Source organism: Ptychodera flava, chromosome 4 (assembly GCF_041260155.1).
Source record: "Ptychodera flava strain L36383 chromosome 4, AS_Pfla_20210202, whole genome shotgun sequence".
In the NCBI taxonomy this organism is placed as follows: Eukaryota; Metazoa; Hemichordata; class Enteropneusta; family Ptychoderidae; genus Ptychodera; species Ptychodera flava.
Genome location: NC_091931.1, coordinates 40,852,092 through 40,877,315, shown reverse-complemented (window position 1 = coordinate 40,877,315; position 25,224 = coordinate 40,852,092). Strand labels below are relative to the sequence as shown.

At 37.4% G+C, this 25,224-nt stretch overlaps 2 protein-coding genes across 2 annotated transcripts in view; one reads left to right on the top strand and one right to left on the bottom strand.

Annotated features, from left to right (window-relative positions):
* The first annotated feature begins 645 nt into the window (after positions 1-645).
* On the top strand, positions 646-7,813 carry LOC139131759 (L-aminoadipate-semialdehyde dehydrogenase-phosphopantetheinyl transferase-like). The gene is made up of 6 exons (XM_070697988.1): positions 646-887; positions 2,095-2,270; positions 3,477-3,702; positions 4,366-4,487; positions 5,291-5,530; positions 6,775-7,813. Exons 2-6 carry the CDS (start codon positions 2,112-2,114, stop codon positions 6,955-6,957), a joined length of 930 nt encoding a protein of 309 aa, XP_070554089.1. The 5' UTR covers positions 646-887; positions 2,095-2,111; the 3' UTR covers positions 6,958-7,813.
* A 7,935-nt stretch (positions 7,814-15,748) lies between these two features.
* Positions 15,749-25,224, bottom strand: part of LOC139132290 (von Willebrand factor A domain-containing protein 3B-like) — a 36,258-nt gene continuing 26,782 nt past the window's right edge. Inside the window, exons 27-35 of the mRNA XM_070698678.1 lie at positions 24,343-24,875; positions 22,395-22,756; positions 22,015-22,152; positions 21,133-21,256; positions 20,383-20,457; positions 20,086-20,207; positions 19,375-19,633; positions 18,827-19,061; positions 15,749-18,556 (exon numbers count right to left, since the gene is read on the bottom strand). Coding sequence (XP_070554779.1) covers positions 18,424-18,556; positions 18,827-19,061; positions 19,375-19,633; positions 20,086-20,207; positions 20,383-20,457; positions 21,133-21,256; positions 22,015-22,152; positions 22,395-22,756; positions 24,343-24,875 — 1,981 coding nt within the window. The 3' untranslated portion in view covers positions 15,749-18,423. The remainder of the gene's footprint in view (positions 18,557-18,826; positions 19,062-19,374; positions 19,634-20,085; positions 20,208-20,382; positions 20,458-21,132; positions 21,257-22,014; positions 22,153-22,394; positions 22,757-24,342; positions 24,876-25,224) is intronic.

The window sequence follows — 25,224 nt, the reverse complement described above, 5'->3', positions numbered from 1 at the left end:
CCCGGATGTGAAACCTCTGAACGATTACGAACATCCGATAACTATACGCTGTAAAAGTATAAAGGGTCAAAGTTGAACTGCACTGTACTTAACGGCATGCTCTGTGGCGTTTGTTATTTTTACCTAACTTTTGAAACGTGATAAAAGTCGTTTATAACAACGTGAGTATGGCATGTATAATACTATTTTCAATTTAAATGAGTGGCTTTATGTTTAAATTTTGAAATCTTGGAACGACTTTTCAGACAACTCAGAAAAAAAATCAAGGAACGTTTGTTTGACGCTCAGAGGCGTCCGAGTCAAGTTGTCAACCAAACTCTTAACCGGAAAACCGAAGGGTTTTCGGAGTGGGTGGTCTGTGGTGTGCTGCCTGTATTCTAGCTTCCACGCTCTTACAGAGAATATACAAAGCAATTTGACTTCTTCAATCGGTTTACTCGTGCTTTTACAGTAACCCCCAGAAAGTTATATATTTGTGGTTACCGCTCCTAACAATTTACATTCAACGTAACTGGGGAAATTGTTATGAGCTGTTGCAGGATCATTCGACGGACGTGATTAGCGACCTCTACCGATGCAATATTGACAATCACTTTGGTCTCCAGTTTTTGATGTAATTCTGTCCACTGTGAAAACCAACGATGAAGAGAACGCGGTACCGCCATATTGACATGGGTGAAATAACACATCAGAGGGACAAAAGTTTGAAAGTTCTTGTCCTACGTGGCAAACATTGAACCAATTGCGATCGACATTGTGCTCATGCGCAGCTCAACAAACATGGCAGCGCCCGCGAAAGAAGAGTGAGTGTCGCCGCAGCGCTCAGCATTCATAAGTGCGGGTAGGGTGATTTGCTTGACATCCAAATTAGGTCGAGTTTGTCGGAGGTAAGTCTTTCATACAAATCTGAGACAGCGGTGAGTTATTTATGATTTGTCTTCTGATTTCTTCCCGTCGTTTTACATCGTGTTCGAAATGACGTGGGGACTGGAACACCAGTACCTGCTCCCCCAGGTCCGGTCTTCGTTTGGTGCTCAGTACGTCATTTCTTATCTCAATATCGTGATGAAAGACTCTTGAACGCCACCATATCGCCACTTTCTACACTAGGCACAAGCAGTTATTAAGCATTTACGGTGTACTTTTCGGCGTACGTGCCTGCTGTGAGACCCACCGGTCACGTACACTTGCTGACCTGCCTCATTCGCCATGGGGATGTATTTTTACTTCCGGGTTCCGGGATCCGTGTTATTTATTGTAGTTCACCGCGCTCAGTCACACCACGTTCCCTGCAGGACCGTGGGCAGATCGTCCATGTAGCCGACACGAGCACGAAGTGTGTGTTACCGGCTACCAAAAACTATGAAAAATAGTAAAGAATGAGCTACAAAATCACTATCAGTTTTAAGTTGCAGGTAGAATAAGTCTGTGCCTTTGTAAAAAATACTAAAAAAATTGTAAAAAGTGAGGAACCAGCTGAAAGTTAGTTGAGGAGACCTTGACCGCATATCATTTGCATCTCATTGTCGGCTACATGGACTGTGTGCCGGACCGTGGTCACACCATAGCGAGCATCAGAGACCTCTTGTTTCTACCTCCATGTCACACATACTAGGTTTAGTCACCTCATGACGATAGTGCAGGAAGGAAGGCATTTGACAAAATTTTACCTGATATATTATTAAGCGTGCTCAGATCAGGAAACATAAAGAAAGCGAGTAGGCCGTTCCCAATAGTTCCTCTCGCACGGTACCCAATGCGTCATGATTTTGTATAACTACTAGGTATACTCATGGACGTACCACAGTAGACTTTGCTTGTGATTTGGGGTGGAAGTCATCATTAGACTGTCGATCATCAACATCCTCATTGTTTTAACTGGCTCATTTCCCATGCAGTAACCTTTGACATCGTTACTGACTGTTTGTTGATAAGAGGTCTAATTTCCATAGGGTAAGCTTCAACTTAGTTATTGGCTGTTTGTTGATGACTAGCCTAGGTCATTACAGGATTTCTATATCACTTGCCCATCTGAATCTGACGTGTTTGACACATTGATGACAGCTACAAAACTCGTCTTATTCCCCTCTACAGTGCATAGTTTGTACTACATGAGGCTATACAGAATGGAAAGCTTACGATGGGCATTTAAATTTGGTTCGTGGAAACCTACCAGAGCTGAGTGGATCCAAGCAGCACAGTGTATTCAACCAGAAGAAAAAGAGAGAATTGGTAAATTTGTATTTACCAAAGATGGCAAGGCAGCAATGGTGAGGAAGAAATAAGACAATCATCATTTGCTTTTCTGCAGCAGATGTTAATTGTCATTTCCTGGATAGAAAAAAAAATTGTCACAAAAGTCTTTGTAGCTCCAGTTGAAGAAACTATTTGGCATGATTTTTTTCAATTTGATGACATTTGTTGCAATATTTAATGATAAAATACGTTCCAATTCCTTAAAGGTACAGTAGCTGTAACTTTCTCGTCTATTTGTACATGTATTCCAGTGATTTTTGTTCAGGCCAGTCCGGGTACTGAAATAAATTTTACTGAGGTTGCCCAGTCAAGTTGCCAGGATACCCCATGTTTCAGCAATGCAGCCATATAAGGGGACACAGGAAATAGTATTGGGGTTCCAAAACCATGTACCCATGTTCCCAAACCTTAGCAAAATCACTGTTTTCTAACACAAAACAAGTATATTTTCTTCTTCTTGTATCAAAAGTATATTGCAATACAAAATGCATTACCAGTAGCCTTGCAAACAGTGTATAGTGTATGCAATACTATTGTTGATGGATGAAAGCTAGTCCATACTAAATGTCAGTAAACAGCAATCATATTGGACATTAGACTCATATAGGCTATGTTTACAAGTTGAACACTAGACATATTGACATGATTTTGGGAGGAGGAGTACATATTTCACAAAGAAGACAAAAATAATTGGGAAAACCATCACAAGCTTTAATTAATATATTACTACTGTATTTTGAAAAAAATTCTGTGAAACAGTGAAAGAGTATAACCTTGCATGGATCAACTGAATTATAATAACAATAATGATCAATGGCAGGCTACCAGGATGAAATGAATGACAGTTTTGCAGGTACCTCTGTCTTTACTTGCATGGCGTCATCAAAACCAACACAGTATTTAAAGCTGGTTGTAATTCACCTGTGGCAGCATGTCTGCCATTCCAGTACATACGTAAAGAGAAAATTGTAAATTGTGGTGTTATTTGGAAAAAAGTTTTATTTTGAGGCATATGAAGTAAGTGTTTGTACCGATAGAATGCTTATGTGACATAGTAGAACTCTTGCTAGTTATTAAAAAACCCTTTATGAATCAGCGGAAAGTCACGAGACAGAAAAGTTAGATAAACATCCAATAAAATGCATTGAAGACCAGAGACAAAATGTGCAATGTACAGATTATACAAAGCCAGATAAAAATTTTGTTTATTCTAATTCCAGGCTGGTAGACTTCTCCTAAGGAAAGCAGTGGCAGATACCCTGCAGATTCCATGGCATGAAGTCAAGTTAGCAAGAACAGACAAGGGGAAGCCCTATCTTGTCAACGCTGTGCCAAATTTTTTCCCAAATTTTAATTTTAACGTATCCCATCAAGGTGACTATTCTATTGTAGCAGCTGAACCAATTTTGCAAGTTGGCGTAGACGTCATGAAGGTAGAACAGCCAAGTAAGCAAATCATTTCTCTCTCAAATTGCAATCTTTAATTAGTATTATTAATATTCAAATTTGATCACTGTACGTTTCAAAGTTTGAAGGATTTTGATTTTTTTTACTACATCTTAACATTGCCAATAAAATAATTTAATTTCCTGTATGACAGACCACAGCAAAAGAAGTTCAGTGTCTTCTGATACAGAGTGTCCATCTTTATATCTCATTTATCCTTGAATTTCGAAAGAACGACAATATTTCAAGTGCTTTTGTGTAAATTGTGCATATGTGTTGTGTACAGTTTGTGTGTGTTTTTACCATATCAACTTGCAAACACCTGCAAACATTACATAATCCCTTTCTCAATTAGACTGTGGTATATCCTCATTGTTTTCAATAAAGTAGGTGGAGGTATTTTGAAGGAAATGGGATGAAAGGATTAAGACTCCTTCTTTGAATAATCAAGGGTTATATTTGCATTCCCTAAACGAAGTAAATTTTGATTTTAATGGAAAAATGGCAGTTCTAGTAATGGAAAATCAAATAATTCATGAAGCTGTCTCTATAACACATACTCCTTAAAAAACGTGTAGTAAATACATTCACAATAGACAGGAAAGCAAATTCATTTTTTGAATGGGTGTACCAGCATTTCAAAATCACTGTCATATCTTGCAGGTAGAACCAATATACCAGATTTCTTCCTGACGATGAGGAAACAGTTCACAGAGCATGAATGGAGAACAATCAAGAGACCAAGCAATCTATGGAAGCAATTAGAAACATTCTACAGATACTGGGTAAGTATACTGAGATAAAAATGATCAGAACTATGAATGTGACTTAAAGTAAAGAGTGTTGTGACATCCAAGGGCAGTTTGTATAACTTGATATTTTTCGTTGCCAAGGTGTATGGCATGTAGTATTCCATGCCGAATAGTCTGGAATATCTGTGTCAGTATCTTCAAAGTTATTTACATTTTTCATAGAACACATTACATGGTATTTTTTATGTACATTTGATCGATTTCCAAAACCAAAGAGCATCACCTTGATACTGTACTAATGAAGTCACTGTTGTGGATAGCAACCCAATTAGGGCTGTGAATAATTTAACACGCACTAGGCAAGCAAAAGTAATGGTTTCATCAGCTGACACTGTCTGCCCCATCCCTCAAAGAAAATCTGACATTATGAGTGTATATAAGAAATTTTGGTTTGAACTTTGCACTTTCCTTCCCAAAATAACTAGTTATAGCTGGAGAACACTGGGCTACTAGTAGAAATCAGTGCCAGTCTAAGGGTGCTTTTCATGGTGAATATATACAAACATACCCCCTAAGACAATGTTTTATTGTACTACAGCTTAGCATTGGCTCAGCTGTACAATATTACTGTAATGCTCAAGACAGCTTTCATTACATTTGCCAAAAGTCAAATACTGCTGAACCAAATTCTCGCTGTAAGGAAGACATTGCATTATTGTTTGCGAGTTCAATATACCGTGGCCCCGAAAGAATTGACACAATGGACAAATTAAAGGCTACAGAAATCAAATCACGGAGAATTCAAGGATTCTCAGTATTTGCTGGCTTTCTTACAGTGTTTGAAGGAAAGTTACATCAAAGCTATCGGTATAGGACTCGGATATGACCTGCAGAGGCTGGAATTTCACCTGAAGACAGATGAACTTTCTGAGGGCATCCTTACGGAAGACACAGTGGTTTATGTGGATAAAAAGATGGACCCCAACTGGAATTTTCAGGAAACAAAACTCGACAAAGATCATTTAGTTGCCGTTGCACTGTGGAATCAGAATCACCATGGAAACCAATCAAATCAGGTATGTGTTTGTATGTTACATGAAATGGTGTTAAGGAGAGACCTAGACTTACCCTTATCACCCCCAATACCCTGTAGGCAGGTCCACAGTCACCATTTACAACAATGGGTTTTGACCAAACCATTGTGGCGAAAGGGTTAATGTTTCACACTATCACCAGATCAATAATTTAACCATTTGGTACAGGTTCACTGATACAACACAATTCCTGTTAGAACAGGTAGCATTGATAAGTAATACCTGTCACCATGGCAGCAAGTAGAGAACAATTAAAAACATTCAGTAGTGTGGACTTGTCAAAGTATTTTTGTTTGATAATGATCTCTTAGTAACAGTGTATCAGGCTTTGATATGAATTGGCCTCAAGGCTGTCCTGTACTTTTAAAAAGCGCCAAGTAAAATTACAGCAGTACAGTGATACTGAAACTCTTGTTCTGACAATTATCAACATCTCTACATAACAACCACAATATAATTTGTTTACTTCTAAAATGTTTTGATGTTAAAATACACCAAGTAATGGATAGGGTTTGGAAGAAAGGCTATGTTAAAGTTTTAAGCACAAGATTGTTTGCCGTGTTTGGGTATAGGCCTGTCTCATGTATCTTAAACACAAATATGGTAGGCAATTGAGCAAGGCACTTTACTTCTCATTGCTCTATTGGGTCAAAGGGCACTGGGTACCTCGTTCTATGATTGGGCGTTCACCCGTTGGATGATTGATTGAATTGAGAAAGAGATTCTTGAGGACTTTAACTCCTACAAATAAAGGCTGCATTTGCTGTAACCTTTATGTATTTCCAAATATTTTTTATTTGTTTGTAAAATTCAATATATTTTTCTTCTCTCATCATTGTGCCAAAATGCCTAGTGTTCAGCTAGTTAAAATACAAGTAGTCAGTATCGTGTTACGTCAGATGCTATTTTTTGACAACTCGCTTTTTGTCCAGAGTAGAATTCATGTGTCAACAAGAGCACCAAATAAATGCGATGTGTTATCAAGTGAGTACATTGTTTCAACGTACTTTGGGAAGAAGAGCATGTACTTGTTTTATAGAACAAAATGATGAGAATATTATCAAAAGCTACAGCTATTTTACCTTAAACCTGTTCACCCCTAATTCCCTGTAAACCGGTCCACAATCAGAATTGATAACAGTGGGTTTGGGTCAAACCATGGCAGTGAAAGTGTTGAAATATTCTGGTGAAAGCTGACATGAGTATTAAATGTTTGCTTTCTACAGGTGACAGGTCCTCGAGAGACAGAAATGAATGGAGACACAGAGACTTCATCTAAACCGAAATTCAGACTGATGGATTTAACTGAATTAATGTCGACGTCAAAACCATTGCTGGCAGCAGATGAGGAATATTGGGAGGCGTTTAATAAAAAAGCAGAACGATATTCCAGAACTGTGACAAGATAAACCAGGACATTTCGATATCTTCATACCAACAATACATTCCGCACAAAGCTTTTTATCTTCTGAACTATAAGAATTCTTAGAAGAGTCCTTCATAGTATTCATGTTTTTCACAAGTGGTTGTAACTCTTGTTGGAATGATGGTTCGTTGACAAAAAATATCCAGCGCACATTTGCATGTGTTGAACTGCAGAATCCCTGTATCAGTGACTGACATCAATGTGTGATGCATTCTTACAGAAAAGCAGATGATAAGTCCTACTGTCAAGACCCAGCCTGTGGCATTGCTCCTCTGTGAAACTGGAGAAAAAGAATCAGTTCTTTCAGTGTTTGTGTTTCAATACGTATTTGCCAATTATCTTGCTAAATCTCAGCATGTTATCTAGTCATAGAATTTCAAGGTCAAGCTTTGTTTAAAAACTGATATGTCAGTGTACAATTTTGATGTAGGTTGTTGCTCTTCTTCATCATATCTTTCAAGTAGAAGTATTGATTTGTCTAGTTCATGATTCCTTCAGTCTTATAAGGCTAGAACATTGCACACAAAATCTCTTCATTTTTTACTAATTTTCAGGGCTTTAAGCCTTCACAAAAACATAGTGTCATTAATAGATGTGACTCGGCAGAATGGAACCTCTTAGAGGAATATTTTTTACTTTCTTATGAAAAGTAATCACGTAAATCAAAGGAAATATTTTATCTCAGAATTTCACAAAAAAATTTACCCAGATTGTCTTGATCCTAAAACCTAATTTGTGCAATAAGTTAACAAATTTACAATAAATAGTATGTCCAATACAGAAGGCATTTTATTTCCTATGGTTTACAATAAAAGTTATATCAACAAATTTGTGTCACATATTTGTGTCTTGCTGTCTCTTCAAGTAATATCTTTTTGTTTCAATTTAGGATGAAGCACCATTGTATCGAGAAAACTCATAATCCTAAAAGCTAATTGGTTGTTATTATGAATGGGTTGTTGCTTTTCCATGTTCCAATCACACCAATCATTGTTATCACAAAGATCTGTTGAAATGCCAATCTTCATTCTGTAGTCATCTTTATCCGTGTGTGCTGTCCACATGTATTCCAAATCTTTGCAACATCACTGGGGAGATGATACAATACCAACAAAGACCTCAACACATACACAGTAGCACGGCATATTCACTTTGCTATTAACCCTTTGAATGCTGTAATTTTTCCCACCAAAATTTTACTGCCACATTCTACCAATTTTATGAATTTTTCTAAATTCAATAATTTTGGACCAAATGGACATAATATTTCATTGGCTACAGTTTTTTATCCAAATTTTGGCAAAAATTTCAGAAAAATTAACTAGAGTATATTTTATAATGTGATAAAAAATGATGTTGGCGCGCAAAGGGTTAAACTTGCCATTCTTGAAGGTGATTCTGAACAGTGCAGTGCTGTAACTGAATTTCAGTTTCAGAAGTGCTGAGTTTCAATAACATATGTATGGTCCACAGAAATGCCATGTACACTGCTAAATATAATCTGATAAATATTAACCTGCTACTGTAAGAGCCAACACTTAGCGGTTGTCTACCGACACCTTACTGCAGACACTGCCAGTCAATCTCTTCCCAGAGTGCATTTTAGGACATCTGTCTGTATATTTCAGTGACAACTATCAAACCTAAAACCGCAATCCCTCTACAAACCATGGTAAAGCAGAGGTCAAATGCTTAAAGTTGTAAATAGTGACACATTCTGTCTGGATACATTCACAAATTGTCAGTGATAAATTATGTGCATTTCAACCACAGTGATTTATGTTCTGTAGATAAGCTGAGAAACACAGTGACATATCACCTGACAAGTTAAACATTTCTATAAAGAGGCAGTAGCTGTAACTTTTGATAATTTTTTTTCACTCTTTTAATTTATTGTATCAATTGCAGGTTCTTGTTCTACTCCCCAAAGCATGTTGAAGCCCCTATTATCTCTGGCTTATCAACACAGCCTCTGTCAAAAAGGCACATTTTAATTATGGTCCAGACCAGAAACTTGTCAACAATAACAGTGCAGTCTACACTTGTGACAGGCTGAGTTGCCAAGCTGAATACCGTATCTCAGTGTGCTCTTGGGAGTATAACACGAAACCGTGATTAAATTTGATAAATAAAATACTTGAAAAAAACATCAAAAGTTAGAACTACCAGTCATTTAATGTGAAAGAGTTACATTGGAAATTAAGATCTGTCACAGGAAAACCAGTTTGTAAAATTCGCCTTTTTTGCATATAAGAGTTTTTACTGATAAAACCAGGATGAACTGGAGGGCAAAACAAAGGAAGAGAATCTAGCTTGGAACAAAGATTAGTCAGGGAGAAGAAATACATTAAAGAATGAAAGTCATCAAAGAGAGTAGTGCTCGAGGAATCCTCCAAAAGAGGATTTTTTCAACTAACTTTTACGACAGTACGCGCCTCGAAAGTGAAAGACTTAAACTTTTGCTCAAACTTTCCACAAGCAAACTTGAACCATTCTCTTTCAAAATCAAGAATAGAAATCGGATGTCACAGAGCAAATTTGGGTACTAGATAAAGAGGGACTGTGGCTATATTTACCGATATTTGAAATTCAAAATGGCCGCCATCACTGTGATATCTATATTTGGGAAAATAGAATTCCAGATTTTCACAAATCTAAAATAGTGAAAACTTTATTAACTCCGTAAGCTTCCAAATGGGCCCCCAAAAGTGGTAGGCTAAAAGAACATTGTAAACTTAGAGAGTCCGAATATCTATCATGAGGCGCATTCTGATTTCAAGAGCTCTCTTAATTACAGCCGTACAGGTACTGGGCAGCACATACACAATGCTGAGTGTACCTGATGGTAAATCAACGACTTTAGGAGGCGGGGGAACACTTTTATGAGTAGCTAGTATCATTCCGGCGATAAAACACACACGGAGTTGGGTACTGGCATGCACATACTGATACCGCTATTCTTTGGAAACTAAATCAAAGGTGAACAGTTCACCATTCTCACCTCGCTTTAGATTAAAACAACGCCAATATTGTGTATAGGGTGTTACAAACAGACCGCTATCTATCGCTATGATGGTGTAACCATGCTCATTTGGTATGTTTTATACGATTATTTAGATGCTGAGATGGGATAACCAACTTGCCCTAGATTCTTTTCTTTCTTTCATTGAATCGAACGTAATCAACCTGACACAAGAACCACGATTCAGTGTGCACGAGAGAGAGAGAGAGAGAGAGAGAGAGAGAGAGAGAGAGAGAGAGAGAGAGAGAGAGAGAGAGAGAGAGAGAGAGAGAGAGACTCTTATCGGTCAATTTTATCAGTGTGCATGTGAATTCCATTCAACGTTATAGAGGAATAGATAAGTACCTATTACACCGGATGACATTATCGATCAACCTCTGCTCTATTATACTATAACTCTTCTAGACCGCTATCGAGTGACAAGTCGGAACTGAACATCTCCGCACTTACTGACAGCTCAGTGTCAGATAAACATATTTCCGATTTTAAATCCCCATCTTCACTCTTTATTTCGAGTTTGGCATAAGATCCCCAGCAATCAATTGTGCATTACTTCATTACATGTAATATTATTTGAAAGCTTCATTTATTGCCCTTACTTTTGATGTACTTTCCATGTCATTTTGTTGCTTATATCACATAATTTCGTATTTTCTCCCAAAAAGCATGTTGAAATGCACAGAGTTCAACAAGTCCACACATCCTGTATGTGTGTAACATCCTTTTAAAATTTTCATATATATTGACAGTTGACAATGATCGTCGTTGTTAATTTTGACAATAGAAATCATATATCAACATTAACATTATTGTACTCAAAGGACGTGTTGCTAAGCTAATACTAATATCATTACGAAATAATATCAAAAGTTAAGTGTACTGTCCCTTTCAAGTTCAAGTAGACCCCTCAACCTGGTCACAGGGTGTCCATGCGATGTTTCACTCGAACTACCGATCTGATTTGGATTCATCGACAAGCGGACCTCACAGAAGATTTCACGGTATCGCTCGAGTCAAAACTTTGGTGGGAATGCATTAGCATGGCAAACACCGTTTTGCCCACCATGCCCATACCGTATGGAGATCGAGTAAACCCATGGAGGTAGAAGCGAGACAAAGTAATTTTGAATCTTTTTTGATGAGCGAAGAATATTGCATTTAGAGAAATTTAAGAATGGCCAAAAAAAATTCATCATAGACCGATTAAACTTACGACATGTGTAAAACATTACTTCGCACGCCGCCCATAATAGTCCAATTATCTGATACGGTCATAAGGTCACCCGTATGGCAAGCATAGGCATTTGGTATTAAAACTACAGGGAATAGAAGTAAAGTGATGCCATCGAGACTAAATGCGTGGAAAATAAAAACCTTCAGTCTTTCTAGTTTTGCAGCAGCGATCAACGGGGTCCTTGTTGACCACTACACAGTTTCAGACCATTACGATGTACGTGAATATAAATCCACAGATCGTATATTTACAGCAGATCAAGTGGACTACCTTAAGGTTAATGTAAAACGAATGCAATTTTTTGCGTATGCAAAAAAGTGATTTTTCAAGGTCAGACAATTTTATTCAAATTTCCAACTTCTGGACTTCTTTGTTTGATAAGGCCAAATAAAAAATATGTATGTTTCCGATAACCTGACCTACCTTAGAAAAACCCGCCGACCTTAGACATTTTGTTCGCATTTTAAAAACATTTTGAGTAAATTTTCGAAATTTTACCGTATTTTATTGGTCTCAGCCTATCCACCCTAATTTTCGAAGCCTGAAACAGATACTATTTTTATTTGGCCTAATTTCACTTTAACTGAATGAACGATGTTAAAGAGCCTCGAAACACTCATCTGTTCATATCAGCGCAAAACAATGTATTGCCGTGATAATTTTCTGTTTGATGTATGACTTGCTATCGACCTGTGAGTATGAAAATTAATTTTTGTGATGCATCAACTTCGTGATACTTATGTTTCCTTCCTCCAATGTCGGTAACCCGACCTTTCAGATAAATAAGATCTCCATTGTAATTTACCATGCATAGTTATCCATGAAGAGGAGCAGGCTTGTAAAAAATTACTTGCGGATTTCGAAACGGATTGGTATATCGCATATCGGTGTGTTTGATGTATAGCTGTGGTTGACGAGGCCTTAGCACCGGACTGCTTTCATGCATTCCCAGCACCTATGCGCAATCCTTATGAAGTGGTTAATAAATATGTTAGCTTCGAGCACAACGTTTTCACCTAGACTTTACATTTTGTCTGACACTAATCGTACCAAGAAAACAGTAGGCCTACAACTGCATCTTCGATCCTGGATTGTGTGAATAGAAAGCACCGAATGTTGATATATATTGAAGTTTCCCACATTCATGATCGAGTGTTAGGCAATTTTTATGAGATTGGTCAGATGTGCGAATACATAAGCGCCTCAAGAGTGTCACGTGACACAGTGATTTCAGTACAATAGGGTTGTCGGGGTCACAAAAGTCAATATATACTGGCGTTGTTGATAAGAGAGGTGAATAACACGCAAAACTAATATTCAATTGTTTGTATTAAAATTAGGGAACGAGAGCAGACGAAAGAGTAATAATTTCATCATTTCTTTTAGTAGCCCACAAACAACGTCAGCCAAATTTTTCAGAGATCCCCTTCTGTAGGCAAAGAAAATCTTTGGAGTCCCTACAAATATGAACGCACACAGACGACAGTCATGGTGTGTATTATTTCTCTCTCTCTCTCTAAGAGTTTTACGCTACGACGCATGTCCTCTGTAGTGATCATCAGACGAATGGTTCAACTAGATGAAGTCTGGGTAACGCCTAAGTCCTGTTTTCAACTTGTCATCAATTTTTACCGCATATATATATATATATATATATATATATATATATATATATATATATATATATATATATATATATATATATATATATATATATATATATATATATATATATATATATATAAGGGGTTTCATTAAGTTTTTAAGTAGGGGGCTAGAATGGAAAAGTAGGCGGCTTCCAGCTGCCATGACCACAAAGCGGTGGTCGTCGGGGGAGGGTCCGGGAGGGGATGTTCCTCTCCCGGCCAAAGGCCGGAAACCCTGAAAAATGAGCTAAAATTTACTTTTTACAGCTTACAGTCACTTGAATTTCTAGTATTTTCAGGAGAATTGTCAGCAGTGTTCCAGGTCAATTTGTGTTCATATCATAAAAGCCATTTTCCTGGGAGATTAGGCCTAAATATGATAATTCATAATTAAAAATGACAAAATGTGGTAATGTTGACGATAATTTGAACAAAGAAAACTGAAGTCTTTGGAGCGTCTATGCTTTTAGGAGGTAAACTATAATAATTCACTATTATTAATGATATAAATTTGATATGTACAGTGTTACATCTAGACAGGGAGATAGGGGATTCCCCCTCTGTTGAAATGTTGGCACCCCCAATTAATTTGTCAAGGGGACCACTCCCCCCTTCCATGAAATGGTGCCAGTCACACCTTAGGGGTACAAGTAGAACACATGAACTGGTGAAATGCCCCCGAAATTTTCTGGTAAAGGGGAAAAATCCCCCTTGTTGATGCCATCCTGGATGAAACACTTATATTTTAAGCACAGTAAATTAGAAACTTGTCATAAATGCATAATGTTATGCTTCAAATTAAGAGCCCTGATGTTTGGTATGGAAATCTGTAGATGAAGAACTTTTATACCTCTGAGGAGGTAAAAAGGATAATTTATATAACGAATAATGATAAAAAATTACAATCATTACCATATTGCTCAAATAGAATCAAAGATCCTCAAGGTTATTTGACTATATGGGTATGCAAAGTAAGAACCTTGATGTAGGATATGAAAATTTGCACGTTCAGAAGTGCACATTTGGATTTAACCTGATGATCGCTTTTGAAGTGAATTTAGAGCTCTGATCGTATTGTAACCATGCACTCTGGGCGACGTTCTTATTGGCGTCGATAGACCGAAGAGCAGTACATATCATACGTCCAGCTGGTTATATACCTTAACAATTACGCCTACCGCAGTGCAACGCACATCGGCTTACTAAAATTCCAACTGTAATCGGAAAGTTTTTCGTAAGAAAAAAATCAGGTCATCGCCTTCGAAAATAGTATAAATCCAGGTAAATTATCCTTCTCTCGTTTATTGGTCCACTTCAAAACCGAGGATCGTACAGCGAAGCTTGACCTTGCGATCGCTTCCGTCTTCATTTGTTCATCGACCATTCTGAGTTGAGCTAACGACGGCCGACAGGTGTAGTATGCACGTTTTCATTAGCATATATAAAGGTCACCAAATAGGGATCAGCAATTCAGGTAGCCAATAGAATCGTCAATTGCAATTCCGATTTTTATTGAGGCAGTATACGCAAGACCGTGCTGCATCGTAGTACAAGGCGATCGTAGTAGTCGCTCGTCTTCTAAATTTTGTTTCACATAAAAGCCGTTGAAAAGTTTGATTACACAGCTTATGAAACTTGTCCGTATCATTTCAGAAGGTAAAACATATTTTAGCGATGAAAGAGTTCAAATTTCCAAAAAAAGTAGCCGGCGAAATCGTGCGAGTAACCGGTCAATTTCGCCGGCTGCCGGCTCTTAATGAAACCCCTGTAAATATATATATATATATATATATATATATATATATATATATATATATATATATATATATATATATATATATATATATATATATATATATATATATATATATATATATATATATATATATATATATATATATATATATATATATTATGCTCATGCCCTTTATACTAGTAACAGATAATGGAAGATGTCAAAAGCTTGCATTTAAAAAATATCAAATTCCATAAATCTCTCAACACGTTGAACCAACGGCTGGTTTGATAAGGACTCTTCACAGGGGACGGGTCAGTGTTTATGTAAAGCTATCTCAGTTACACACGCCATTATCGAAAACAAGCATCAACACTATTTTACTGCTTTCTTTCAATAACCATTTATAATATTTTGATGAAAGATAAGTTTCAACATCCACAAACACTTGGGGGGAGAATTGACAAGGAGATTTGAAAATACCAAGGGCATGTTGGGGGATTGAAATAGCAGTCTCTGACTGATATGAAATATGTGTTGGGCTGTCCATTTGTGGTTGTAACTTATGGCTTATTTTTTAGTAGGTTTGTGTATCTACTACAGGTTTTTATTGTCCTCCCTGAAGAGTAACGAAAAATCCAGTTTTTAACTTATCAACACAGCCATATTGAGCAATCATCATTGTGATTGTTTAAAATACTACCCTTTTCAGTAATAGAGCGCGAGGCCACTGCAGTGAACTGCAATAAAACTGCTCACACTAATTAGTTTCAGCTGTAGCCAGCTGGCAAAGTCGACAACATTGTATGTCCAATGCAGACAGTTTGTCTGGGGAAGTTGAAATAAAAAAGATTTGTACATGGACCAGTGCATGGTAATGTTACATTGTATCTTAATCTTGAACACAGGGTGCCAATTGTAAACTCTCATTTACAACTCGAGCCTCAGACAGAGCTAGTTTTGCCTTTGTACAAGCAGACTTTTTGGTCTTTATCAAGTAGCCTTGTTCAACACCAAAGTGGCCACGGCTACAGCTGAAACTAATTAGTGTAAGCAGTTTTATTGCAGTTCACTTCAGTGGCTTCACGCTCTATTACTGCAAATGGTTGTAATGTTTGACACAATGACAAAAAGACTGCTGCTTCAATAAGATTTTATTCTCAATAATTTGCACTTTTGCTAAGCAAATTGCTAAAAAACACTTCATAACATGTAGATACTATATTAAATTATTTTACAGAGTACATTAACCATTAAATGATAAAAACAAAACACTTTGTTATAATAAAAAATTATTAGCAAATCTGTAAATAACATTTAATGTATATTTAAATGTCTATTTGTGCTGACATTCAAGGCTGCAGCTGATTGGTAGTTGAACCAGATGTATGAGTAAAATATATGCAAAAGTTGCAGAAAACTGTAACAGTGGTGTGTACTTTTTCATATACACCTTGGAAGCCAAGAGACAAACAAATTTTTTCTAGTCATGTGATTGTTTGATGTCGGTTTAAGGCGGCACCAAGAGCGAAAGTATGGCTTTAATAGGACATGCCTGTTGAACTTTCAATAATAACATCACAAGGCACCAAACAATCGGTGGAAGCAGAAGAGAAAAAAAGCAAGATAATATTTAAGAAGCTACACTGCTGTTGGTTTTTAATTTTGTTTTGTAAAATGTTTTCCTTATTCAATGAGAGGGACTTGCACAAAAGGTAAATTTATTAAAATCTAATGAATCCTTTAGACTATCTATCACAAACTAAATTGTTTTTATTCTTTCACTATCAAATTTTGTTGCAAACTCATTAGCAAAGTTGGACAGCTATGAATGGATATAGAGAGTCAATACAACCTGACTGGGTGACTGGATTTATTTGAAGGAAAGGATGGGGTTGAAGTCTGACATCAAACCAGGTGTCTGACTGTCCAAAATGTTCCTGTTTGGCAATTTTGTATCAATTATAGATGTTCCGTTTCAACAGAAATTTGATAGATGCATATACTTGCGAAGGCACATACAAATGATGTATTTGAATGATCAAGCTTTCCACCCCTAATTCCCTGTAAATGGGTCCACAATCACCATGGATAACAAAGGATTTGGGCCAAACCATGGTGGTACGTGGAAGGCACAGAGAGTAAGAGAGAGAGAGAGGCAAAAGAGTGAATTAATACAGGCTCTGATAGAAGTACTATCCAGAGTGAAGTAAGGCTCAATGAATCGGTGGAAGAAGACAAAAGTGACATCAATATATCAAGCTAACTACTAACAAAAGGTCAATGACCTCGCAAACCTTTGACCTGTAACTGACAACACAGTATCTGCAAAACTACAGTGTGGTCTGAAATCGACTCCACAGCGTCACTATACTCACAGCAAAGCAACTATTGCCTAACCTATACCGATTATATATATACATTGTCTTATCTTATATACCTGTTCACAATTATTTCCATTACAAATATACTCCTTTTTAAACCTTAGGATTCTGATTGAAAAGCTCTAATGAAAGTATGAATTTGAGCAATTTAATATATCACCATTCAGGTTTTTGTTGTTCATGTGTTGATTGTTCTGGTCCTTGATAGAGTATAAAAAAAAATGACAAATTTTAGAATGTTTTGGAAAAGTGGAATAACCCATCTGTTGGCACAAACATTGCAATTTTTAAACTGATGTCACAGCAGTCTGCCACATCACTTTCAATTGATCCCTTGGATAATTTTATGAAAAACATAACTGTTTTCGAAGAAACCATCCTGATTGTTCTTTTCAGTTCTCCTTACGAGAATCTATGTTTACTGTAAAGATTGCAGAAATTGTTGAATAAATCAGTAAATTGATTTGGCTTACATAGAAATACTGCATTTTATCTATGTAAATTGTCATACTTTGGGTCTTCAGGCAAAGTATTTGGCAATTGGCTGAATCTTTCATGATGAAAATGTAGATAAACTTCTTTTTTATGAGAACTAAATGGGTTGGTCATAGGGAAAAGTCCTTCAAAAATAAATTTGTTGTGTTAAACTTTGACAGTATACAAGCAAAACTTAAATTGAAAATTATACTTCAAACATGTGCAAAATTTACAAAATAAAAAGCTCCACGAGGTATTTACAAGCACTTGGAACAAGTAATTGCTTTCACAGGGAAAAAAACAAAAACAAAAGCCTTATGCCTTGACAGTTTAAAATTTCAGGTTTGATTGCTGCCATCAAACATTGTTTTGAACAAGACCACAGACCATTTCACTTAAAGTCCAGTTTCGTTTCAAAAACAGAGCCAGGTCTGTTGGGACATTCCACTTGTGTACAATATCCCAACAGCATCAGAGTATCATTGAACAGTTGCTTTTCTCATTTCACCTGATCCTAAGACTATACAATCCATGCCATATAAAATTTTCAATAGCTGTCCAGAGCATGTCACATCTATGGATGGTCAGATTAATATGCCTGGATTCAATATTATTGCATTTCAATGTGTGACTGTTTGGTTTCATTTTCATAATGAAATTGCACATATAAAATCACTGTCTCACAAAAGTCATGTCTGCTCTCTTGATCTTGATTGAAACTTGGCAGTTTTTTTTTCTGAAACATCTGACATGGTTGTAAGCTTTTCACATCTCCTGTAATATCACACCAAAACACAGCTATGTTTTATAAATGTTTCACTTCAGTGAAATGGTCCATGGGGGTCATTAGCATCATTTCAGAGTTCAAAGGTTAAGTGTTCAATGGGGTCAGAGTATCATTTCAGAAGTCAAAGGTAAAATACAGTGTCACTGTAGAGGTCAAGGGTCAATCTATCGGTCATCATCAGATGTGTAAGACTCAGAGTCAGTGTCGGAGTCCTGTCTACTGTTGTAGTAGGCTATTGCGCTGTCATAGTAATCTTGTGACAACCAGAAACACTGCTGGGCATCCACTTTCCTTGAGCTGCAAAAAAATATGCAAGTTCAATCATTAGAAAACAGGAAAAAGTACTATCAGTTTTAAATCACTGAATCATTTTTGTATGAAAAGAAGCTATTTAGCTTGAGATCATGAAAGAGGTGTCAGACAGATGAAACAAAACAAATCAAAACAAAGTAAAAACAAACTCCAGAAAAATATAACATTGTCATGGTTACATGTGCATAAATAAATAAATAGTATCTTTCACAGTGTGTTTTGTGTTCATTTCTGGAAAACTTGACTTCCACTTACGTGTCACCATTGCAGTACTTGACTACCAGTCTGTTTCCATTGACACTGGTGATAGTACCAGGCAAATAGACCAATGCTTGATTGTCCGCGATGGCAAGGACTCGATCTCCTAGAGCCAGACGATGACGTTTAGTAAACGCCCCAAAGATACACGATGAATTCTGTATCTGTAGTTTACCGTCTGCCCATTCAATGATGTACTGTCTACCATTGCCCACTCTCTCCTTGACTTGACCTGAACAAAAAAATCACATCGTGCATTACGAGAGTTTATTTGATTGAACCTACATGTAATACTGCCTATCTGAGAAAAGCTTGTTTTGAAGAATTTTCCTACGATGTCTGCGATTGAGTCTCGGACAAGCTGGAAATTACTGATAAATTGTTGTAATTGCCAGTAAACTTTCAGCAATTTCAGGTACATTTTAAAATGTCCAACTTTAGCCCTCTAAACTTTTGTAGGAAGCATTGTAGATGCTGTTTAAACCAATGTGAAAGCTGTCAAAATTTATGCCAACGTAGGTGGCCATGATAAAATCTCCTCTCACCTAGGTAGTAACATCCATCAGAATCATTTCTTGCCACTACTGCCTGGCTGACCCAGTTGTCCTCACACCTCAGAATGTATCCAACATTCGTCTCAAATTTCTCAGTGGCGATTCCGTAGACTTCCTCTCTGGGAACCTTGGCTTCCTCGCCGTCATAGTAACGGATGTGAGTCCAGAGATCCGGATAGACATTCAGGATAACTCCGGGAGCATAACTGAATGAGTAGCTTGGATGAAGAGCCACCACAGTATCATCACGCTATGTTAGAATAGTCAAAACATCAAATAGCAAATTAGGATTTCAGTCTTGCTGGTACTCAGATTTTATTGTGCAAGAATCCCTTTCCAATGATGTTTCTAAGGAATTTAATTGTCACATTCGATTGAAAATGTTACAGTTGACTGATTGGATAGCTAGTGTTGCTTTTCACTGATTGGATAGAAATTGTTACATCTCATTGGACCCTTTCACCCCTATCTTAAAGTTAACAGGTTCAACCATATCACATAATGCATTAGGATTGTGCAAAAACCTTGGCAGCAAAAGGGGACATCCATATATTTGAAGACCACTTCACTTCAGACCGAAATCAGGATTTTCATTTACAGAAAAATGATACATAGATTTGGATTTCTAAGCTTTGTAGATTCATACTATGGGTTTTAATCTGTTGGGATTATACAACTTTGTTCATAGCTTTGTTAACTCACCTTTAAGATCTGGTCAGAATCATCTTCGTCAGTGATGATATCAACTCGTTTAATCTGTTCCAAATCACCGATGCTATCACGAATGAAGTATGTGTCTTCATCAACAACAGATGCAACAGTTCCTGAAGAACAAATGGTGGCAAACAAAGTTATTAATTTTGAATTATGATACTGAAATTACAGTACAGACAATGAAAAGGTCAAAGGAGTTCAAAAGTTCAAAGTCAGATACAATATTCAGTCAGTTTCCCAAAATGGAGGTATTTTCCTTGACCTCGACCTTGAATTATAACTTACCTCTGTAGTACCATCCATCGTCATTCCATCTTGCGAGAACTTCCTCCCCTTCAGTCAGCGCAACTTTTGCTTTACCTGCACAAGAAAAAATCACCAAAATTTGTGATTTCATTTTTCTCCATGAGCGAACTCATTTTTGCAATTATTACATTGTCTGTTGCAAACCTTTTTACTCAATGCTCCTCTTAGTGCTAAATGATAAATCTTTCAGAGATTTTGTTGGGGCGACAGTGACTAAACAGTAAAAAGAAGATATCGATAGTTATAAGGGAACTGTGTGATCTAGAAGCACCAGCTACGACACAGTTGGAGGAGTATATGGTGCAAAATTGTGTACACTAAAGTGACTAAATATTTTACAGAAAGCAATTCATCTACCGCTTTGCCTCATGAGAAATAAAATCTGTGAAACATTAACACATATGATTCAAAGAATGATAACTTAGCCCATTTTACAATTCCAGCAGAGAGCCAAATCATAACATTTGTTATGAGTTTTAAAATTATTTTACAATATATACCTTAGTCTTTTCAAATTAGGTGAGTGAAATGTTTGCAAACTGTTGAAAGAACACAACAGACTAATTCATGGACAAATTAAAAGAACAAATTCCACAATCCAACGATAGACGAGTAAAGCTAGAAATGTTTAGAGATTTCATGAGCAAGTATTAACAAAAAGTTTTCAAATTTTGATGAATTACTGTCATTTTGTTTTTGAAGATATTTTTGACGATGAAAAGAAAGTACCTCTAGGTGATGCGGCCTCTGCCTCTGATTGTTTTCCTTCTTGTTCTGATTTTTGTCTCTCCTCTTCTTCTTTTTCTTTTTGTCTTTTAGCTGCCTCTTCTTCTTCCCTCTTGACAAACAGTTTCTGCTCAAATAAATAAGGTCCATTTCAAAATGACTCATCTTTATTTCATCTCCTGCATTCTTCCCATACAGTAACTATAGCACTAGCATTGTGCGTTTTTATAATGCAGCAGTCAATGTTATCCCTGAGGGATCCCACCTCGGGCGATAAAGAACAAATGTGGGGGATTAGATGTGCTCGCACTAAAACTATGCCTGAGGGGGTGGGGCAATTGCCTCATATTGATCCCCCTATTCACTTTCACGGACAAGCACAGAATTTATGAGCGTGGGGGATTTACTTGTTTTAGATGGGGATTTTCCAGATTATCTTGCCCCAGAGGGTGGGGCATTAGACAAATTTCATATTTCTGGTTACCATGGTCACATCTCATGGTCAGTATGTACATGGAACATGCTGCTGGCTCATACATTTTATGTAGCAGTCAATGTCAACCCCCACATCAGGGCATAGTGGTGGAGAATTTGGAAATTTGTCTTATAAATATATCTTGAGATAAATAATTTCAGTAGAAATGCAAAATGATTCAAATTTGTTCGTGATTTTTTCATAGACAATCCAAAAGGTTCTATGATATTTTCTAGTGATTCACGTGACATAAATCGATAAACAGTTTGCCTTTGCTTTAGTTTTGTAAAGTTTAAAATAAATATGTCTGAAAAAGTGGTCAATGTTAATTCAAATTACCAAATGTTTGAATCATATCTTTTCAGCATTGGCAGAAAAACTATTACTTCTGGATATTCAAGCAATCTTACCTCAGTTTCATTCATATGCTTTTCATGTCTCTCCTGAAGATCTCTTTGATGTTGCTGGAGTTCCTTCAGTTGTAGGATCTGATTGTCATACAGCTCCTTTGTCATCTTTAACATGTCCTCTTGTTGTTTTCTCAGCTCCTAAATCCAAACAGTATATCAGAAAATATCAATCAATATCCCCTGGTTCATGAAAACTGTATATATATTAGGCATCGGGTATTACAACTTTTTTTTCAAATAAAGTTACAGGAAGGTGAAATTTGATGAGATTTTTAAGTAACTCAATGTTGTACGTCTATTCTGTATGAAGTTTGAAGTCTCAATTCTGAATAAAAAATCCAATGCGCAGAAAGACATCTCTTATCAAATAACATAAGCACCTCCTGTGTAATGCGTTGAGCGTCTTGTTGATCTTGAAGCCTTCGCTGCAAATCTAGGAGTTTCTCGTGTTGCTCCTTGTAGAATGCCTTGTCTGATTCCTTGGGGCTGTGAGGTGGGCTTCCTCGTCTTGGAGATGCCACACTTCTTTTAGGGCTTGGGGTTCGAGATCTGGAACCAGACCGTGATCTGTTGCTGAGTGGAGTGGAAGTCATGATACCCGTTGGACTTCTTGGAGGGCTGGGACTGCGTGATTTTGACCTTGACTGTGGGCTCTTTGACCTTGAGCGTGATCTGCTGCTCTGGGGGCTTTTTGACCTTGACCTGCTGCTGTGGGGACTTGGTGATCTCCCGCCTTGCTTACCTGTGGAGTTAATTACATTTGTAAGATTCACATACACGTATCTGTGCAACCACGCAGATATACTATATACAACCATTTGCAGTAATAGAGCGCAAAGCCACTGCAGTGAACTGCAATAAAACTGCTTGTACTAATTAGTTTCAGCTGTAGCCGTGGCCACTTTGGTGTTGAACAAGGCTACTTGATAAAGACCAAAAAGTCTGCTTGTACAAAGGCAAAACTAGCTCTGTCTGAGGCTCGAGTTGTAAATGAGAGTTTACGATTGGCACCCTGTGTTCAAGATTAAGATACAATGTAACACTACCATGCACTGGTCCATGTACAAATCTTTTTTATTTCAACTTCCCCAGACAAACTGTCTGCATGGGACATACAATGTTGTCGACTTTGCCGGCTGGCTACAGCTGAAACTAATTAGTGTGAGCAGTTTTATTGCAGTTCACTGCAGTGGCTTCGCGCTCTATTACTGAAAAGGGTAGTAACTCATCATAACTGGAATTGATATCCTGTGAAACCAGTCAAATTTGGAAAACTCTACATTGGCAAAAGTGTTCTTATGAGAATTTTTCAGATTGTAGAGGTTTCCAGGAGGAGAGGTTTGTACAATGATTTTTGTGTACATGTTGTTTTAGTTTACTGATGAATAGGACAAATTTAAGTCATCACCTTTTGATGTAATTTTTTCCTTTGAAAATCAGTAATTTCACTTTCCTGTTTGCCGAAACAATGCAACCATCAAATATCAAGTATATAACATCTGGAACCCCAACTATGATGATACTTATATTTGTTGATGCATAATAGCCTGCAATCACATTGTGCGTTGTCAGAACAGGAAGTAACTGCCTGCTTTTGCTGGGGCAGGTGAATATTCACAGTTCTGCACAATGGCATGTTGAAGCTATTGTTGCTTTTGGGTTGGCTCAGATCAGATGTGAAGCATTCCGGGTATACAGTCCACAAGACATAAATTATCAGGGAACTATTTTGCTCAAACAGGCAACTTTTCAAAGGTATCTGCCCCTCGCATGCCTGGTTGTTATTTTCCACAATTTTCTATGCTGGTGTACATTTCATAGGAAGGTATAAAGAGGAAAGTTATGATTGCAATTGACTTTAACCATGATTTGGTCAGCTTGAACAGATTAAATCCAATTTCACATGAAATGCTATGGTGAAAAATTATCAAAAGGTAGCAACTTTTGCCCTACAAGAAAAGTCTTATCAGACAAATACTTGAGTTCAAACAGTGTCAAAAAGAATGATCACATGACACACTACCGTAGTTCAGCTTATTACCGTATCTCTATTATAGTCTATCAGGATATACAGGCCAATTAGATTTCAGCTTGGCTGATTCCTAAGAAAGCTAATAGAGCACTACAAGCTTAAAAAGCCAGCTATAGCTACAGTAACTATAGAAGCAAAATAGCATTGAACATGCAAGGGAATGTGAAAGCTGCATGCATGTATGCAAATGGAAGTGCAGGTGAGGGAGATGAAGTAGCAGAGATGAGAACAGTAGAAGCAACATCAGTAATTTTACCACACACAGAGAACATCGTGTTTGAATTTTTGAAATTTACCATCATTAGAAATTTTAGATCTGTTGCTGTTACTGCTCTTACTACTACTGCTGCTACTAATGCTGCTACTACTGCTACTACTGCTGCTCCTACTGCGGCTTCTATTGCTGTGTTCACTAGGGCTTCTACTGCGGCTATTGCTGGGGCTTCTACTGCGACTATGGCTCCTACTCTGGCTTCTATTGCTGTGTTCACTGGGGCTTCTACTGCGGCTGCGGCTTCGGCTGTGACTGTGACGGCGGCTCCCACTGTGACTCCTACCGGGACTTGGACTCTGACTGCGACTCCCACTTGAACTCGTGCTTTTACCAACACGCTCACCTCTGCTTGTGCTTCTGCTTCTATCAGACGCAGACAAATCTCTGCCGGAGCTCATTTCCTTTTCCTCGGCGCTGCTTTCTTTACGCTTCCTGTGACGCCTATGTCTGTGCCTGTGTTTGCGGTGCTTTCGACGACTTCTGCGTTCTTCTGAATCACTTTGACGACTTCTGCGTTCTTCTTCATCACTGTGATAGTCTTTGTGCATGGCTTCCCTGAGAGAAACAAATAGATGCACATTACTGGCTAAGAATTGATATATCAGAAAAAGACAGTGTACGATACATGTACCTAGTAATGCACACACAGTTGCAGCATAATAGCACTGTTCATGGTTACAGGTTTGTTACTAAATATAGCTGTACGCGTGCGACATCGGATACGCAGCTTACAATGCGGACAAATTTTATCAGTGTTGCATGCATGGCTGGTTTTGCAGCTTGTACTCTGAGTTGTGAATATTTTGTTACACTAGCAGTCGACTACAAGGAAGTATTTTCGTGTGTAATCTAAAAATGCAGACAAATATTTATTATGCATATTAATAAGAGAACAATGACGTAA

What these genes read in the sequence shown, in the direction of transcription:
- LOC139131759 (XM_070697988.1), top strand. Translation starts at nt 2,112, where the DNA reads ATGAGGCTATACAGAATGGAAAGCTTACGATGGGCATTTAAATTTGGT. An exon ending in CATGAAGGTAGAACAGCCAA is followed by an intron (nt 3,703 to 4,365) that starts GTAAGCAAATCA and finishes CATATCTTGCAG; the next exon opens with GTAGAACCAATATACCAGAT. An exon ending in AAACATTCTACAGATACTGG is followed by an intron (nt 4,488 to 5,290) that starts GTAAGTATACTG and finishes GCTTTCTTACAG; the next exon opens with TGTTTGAAGGAAAGTTACAT.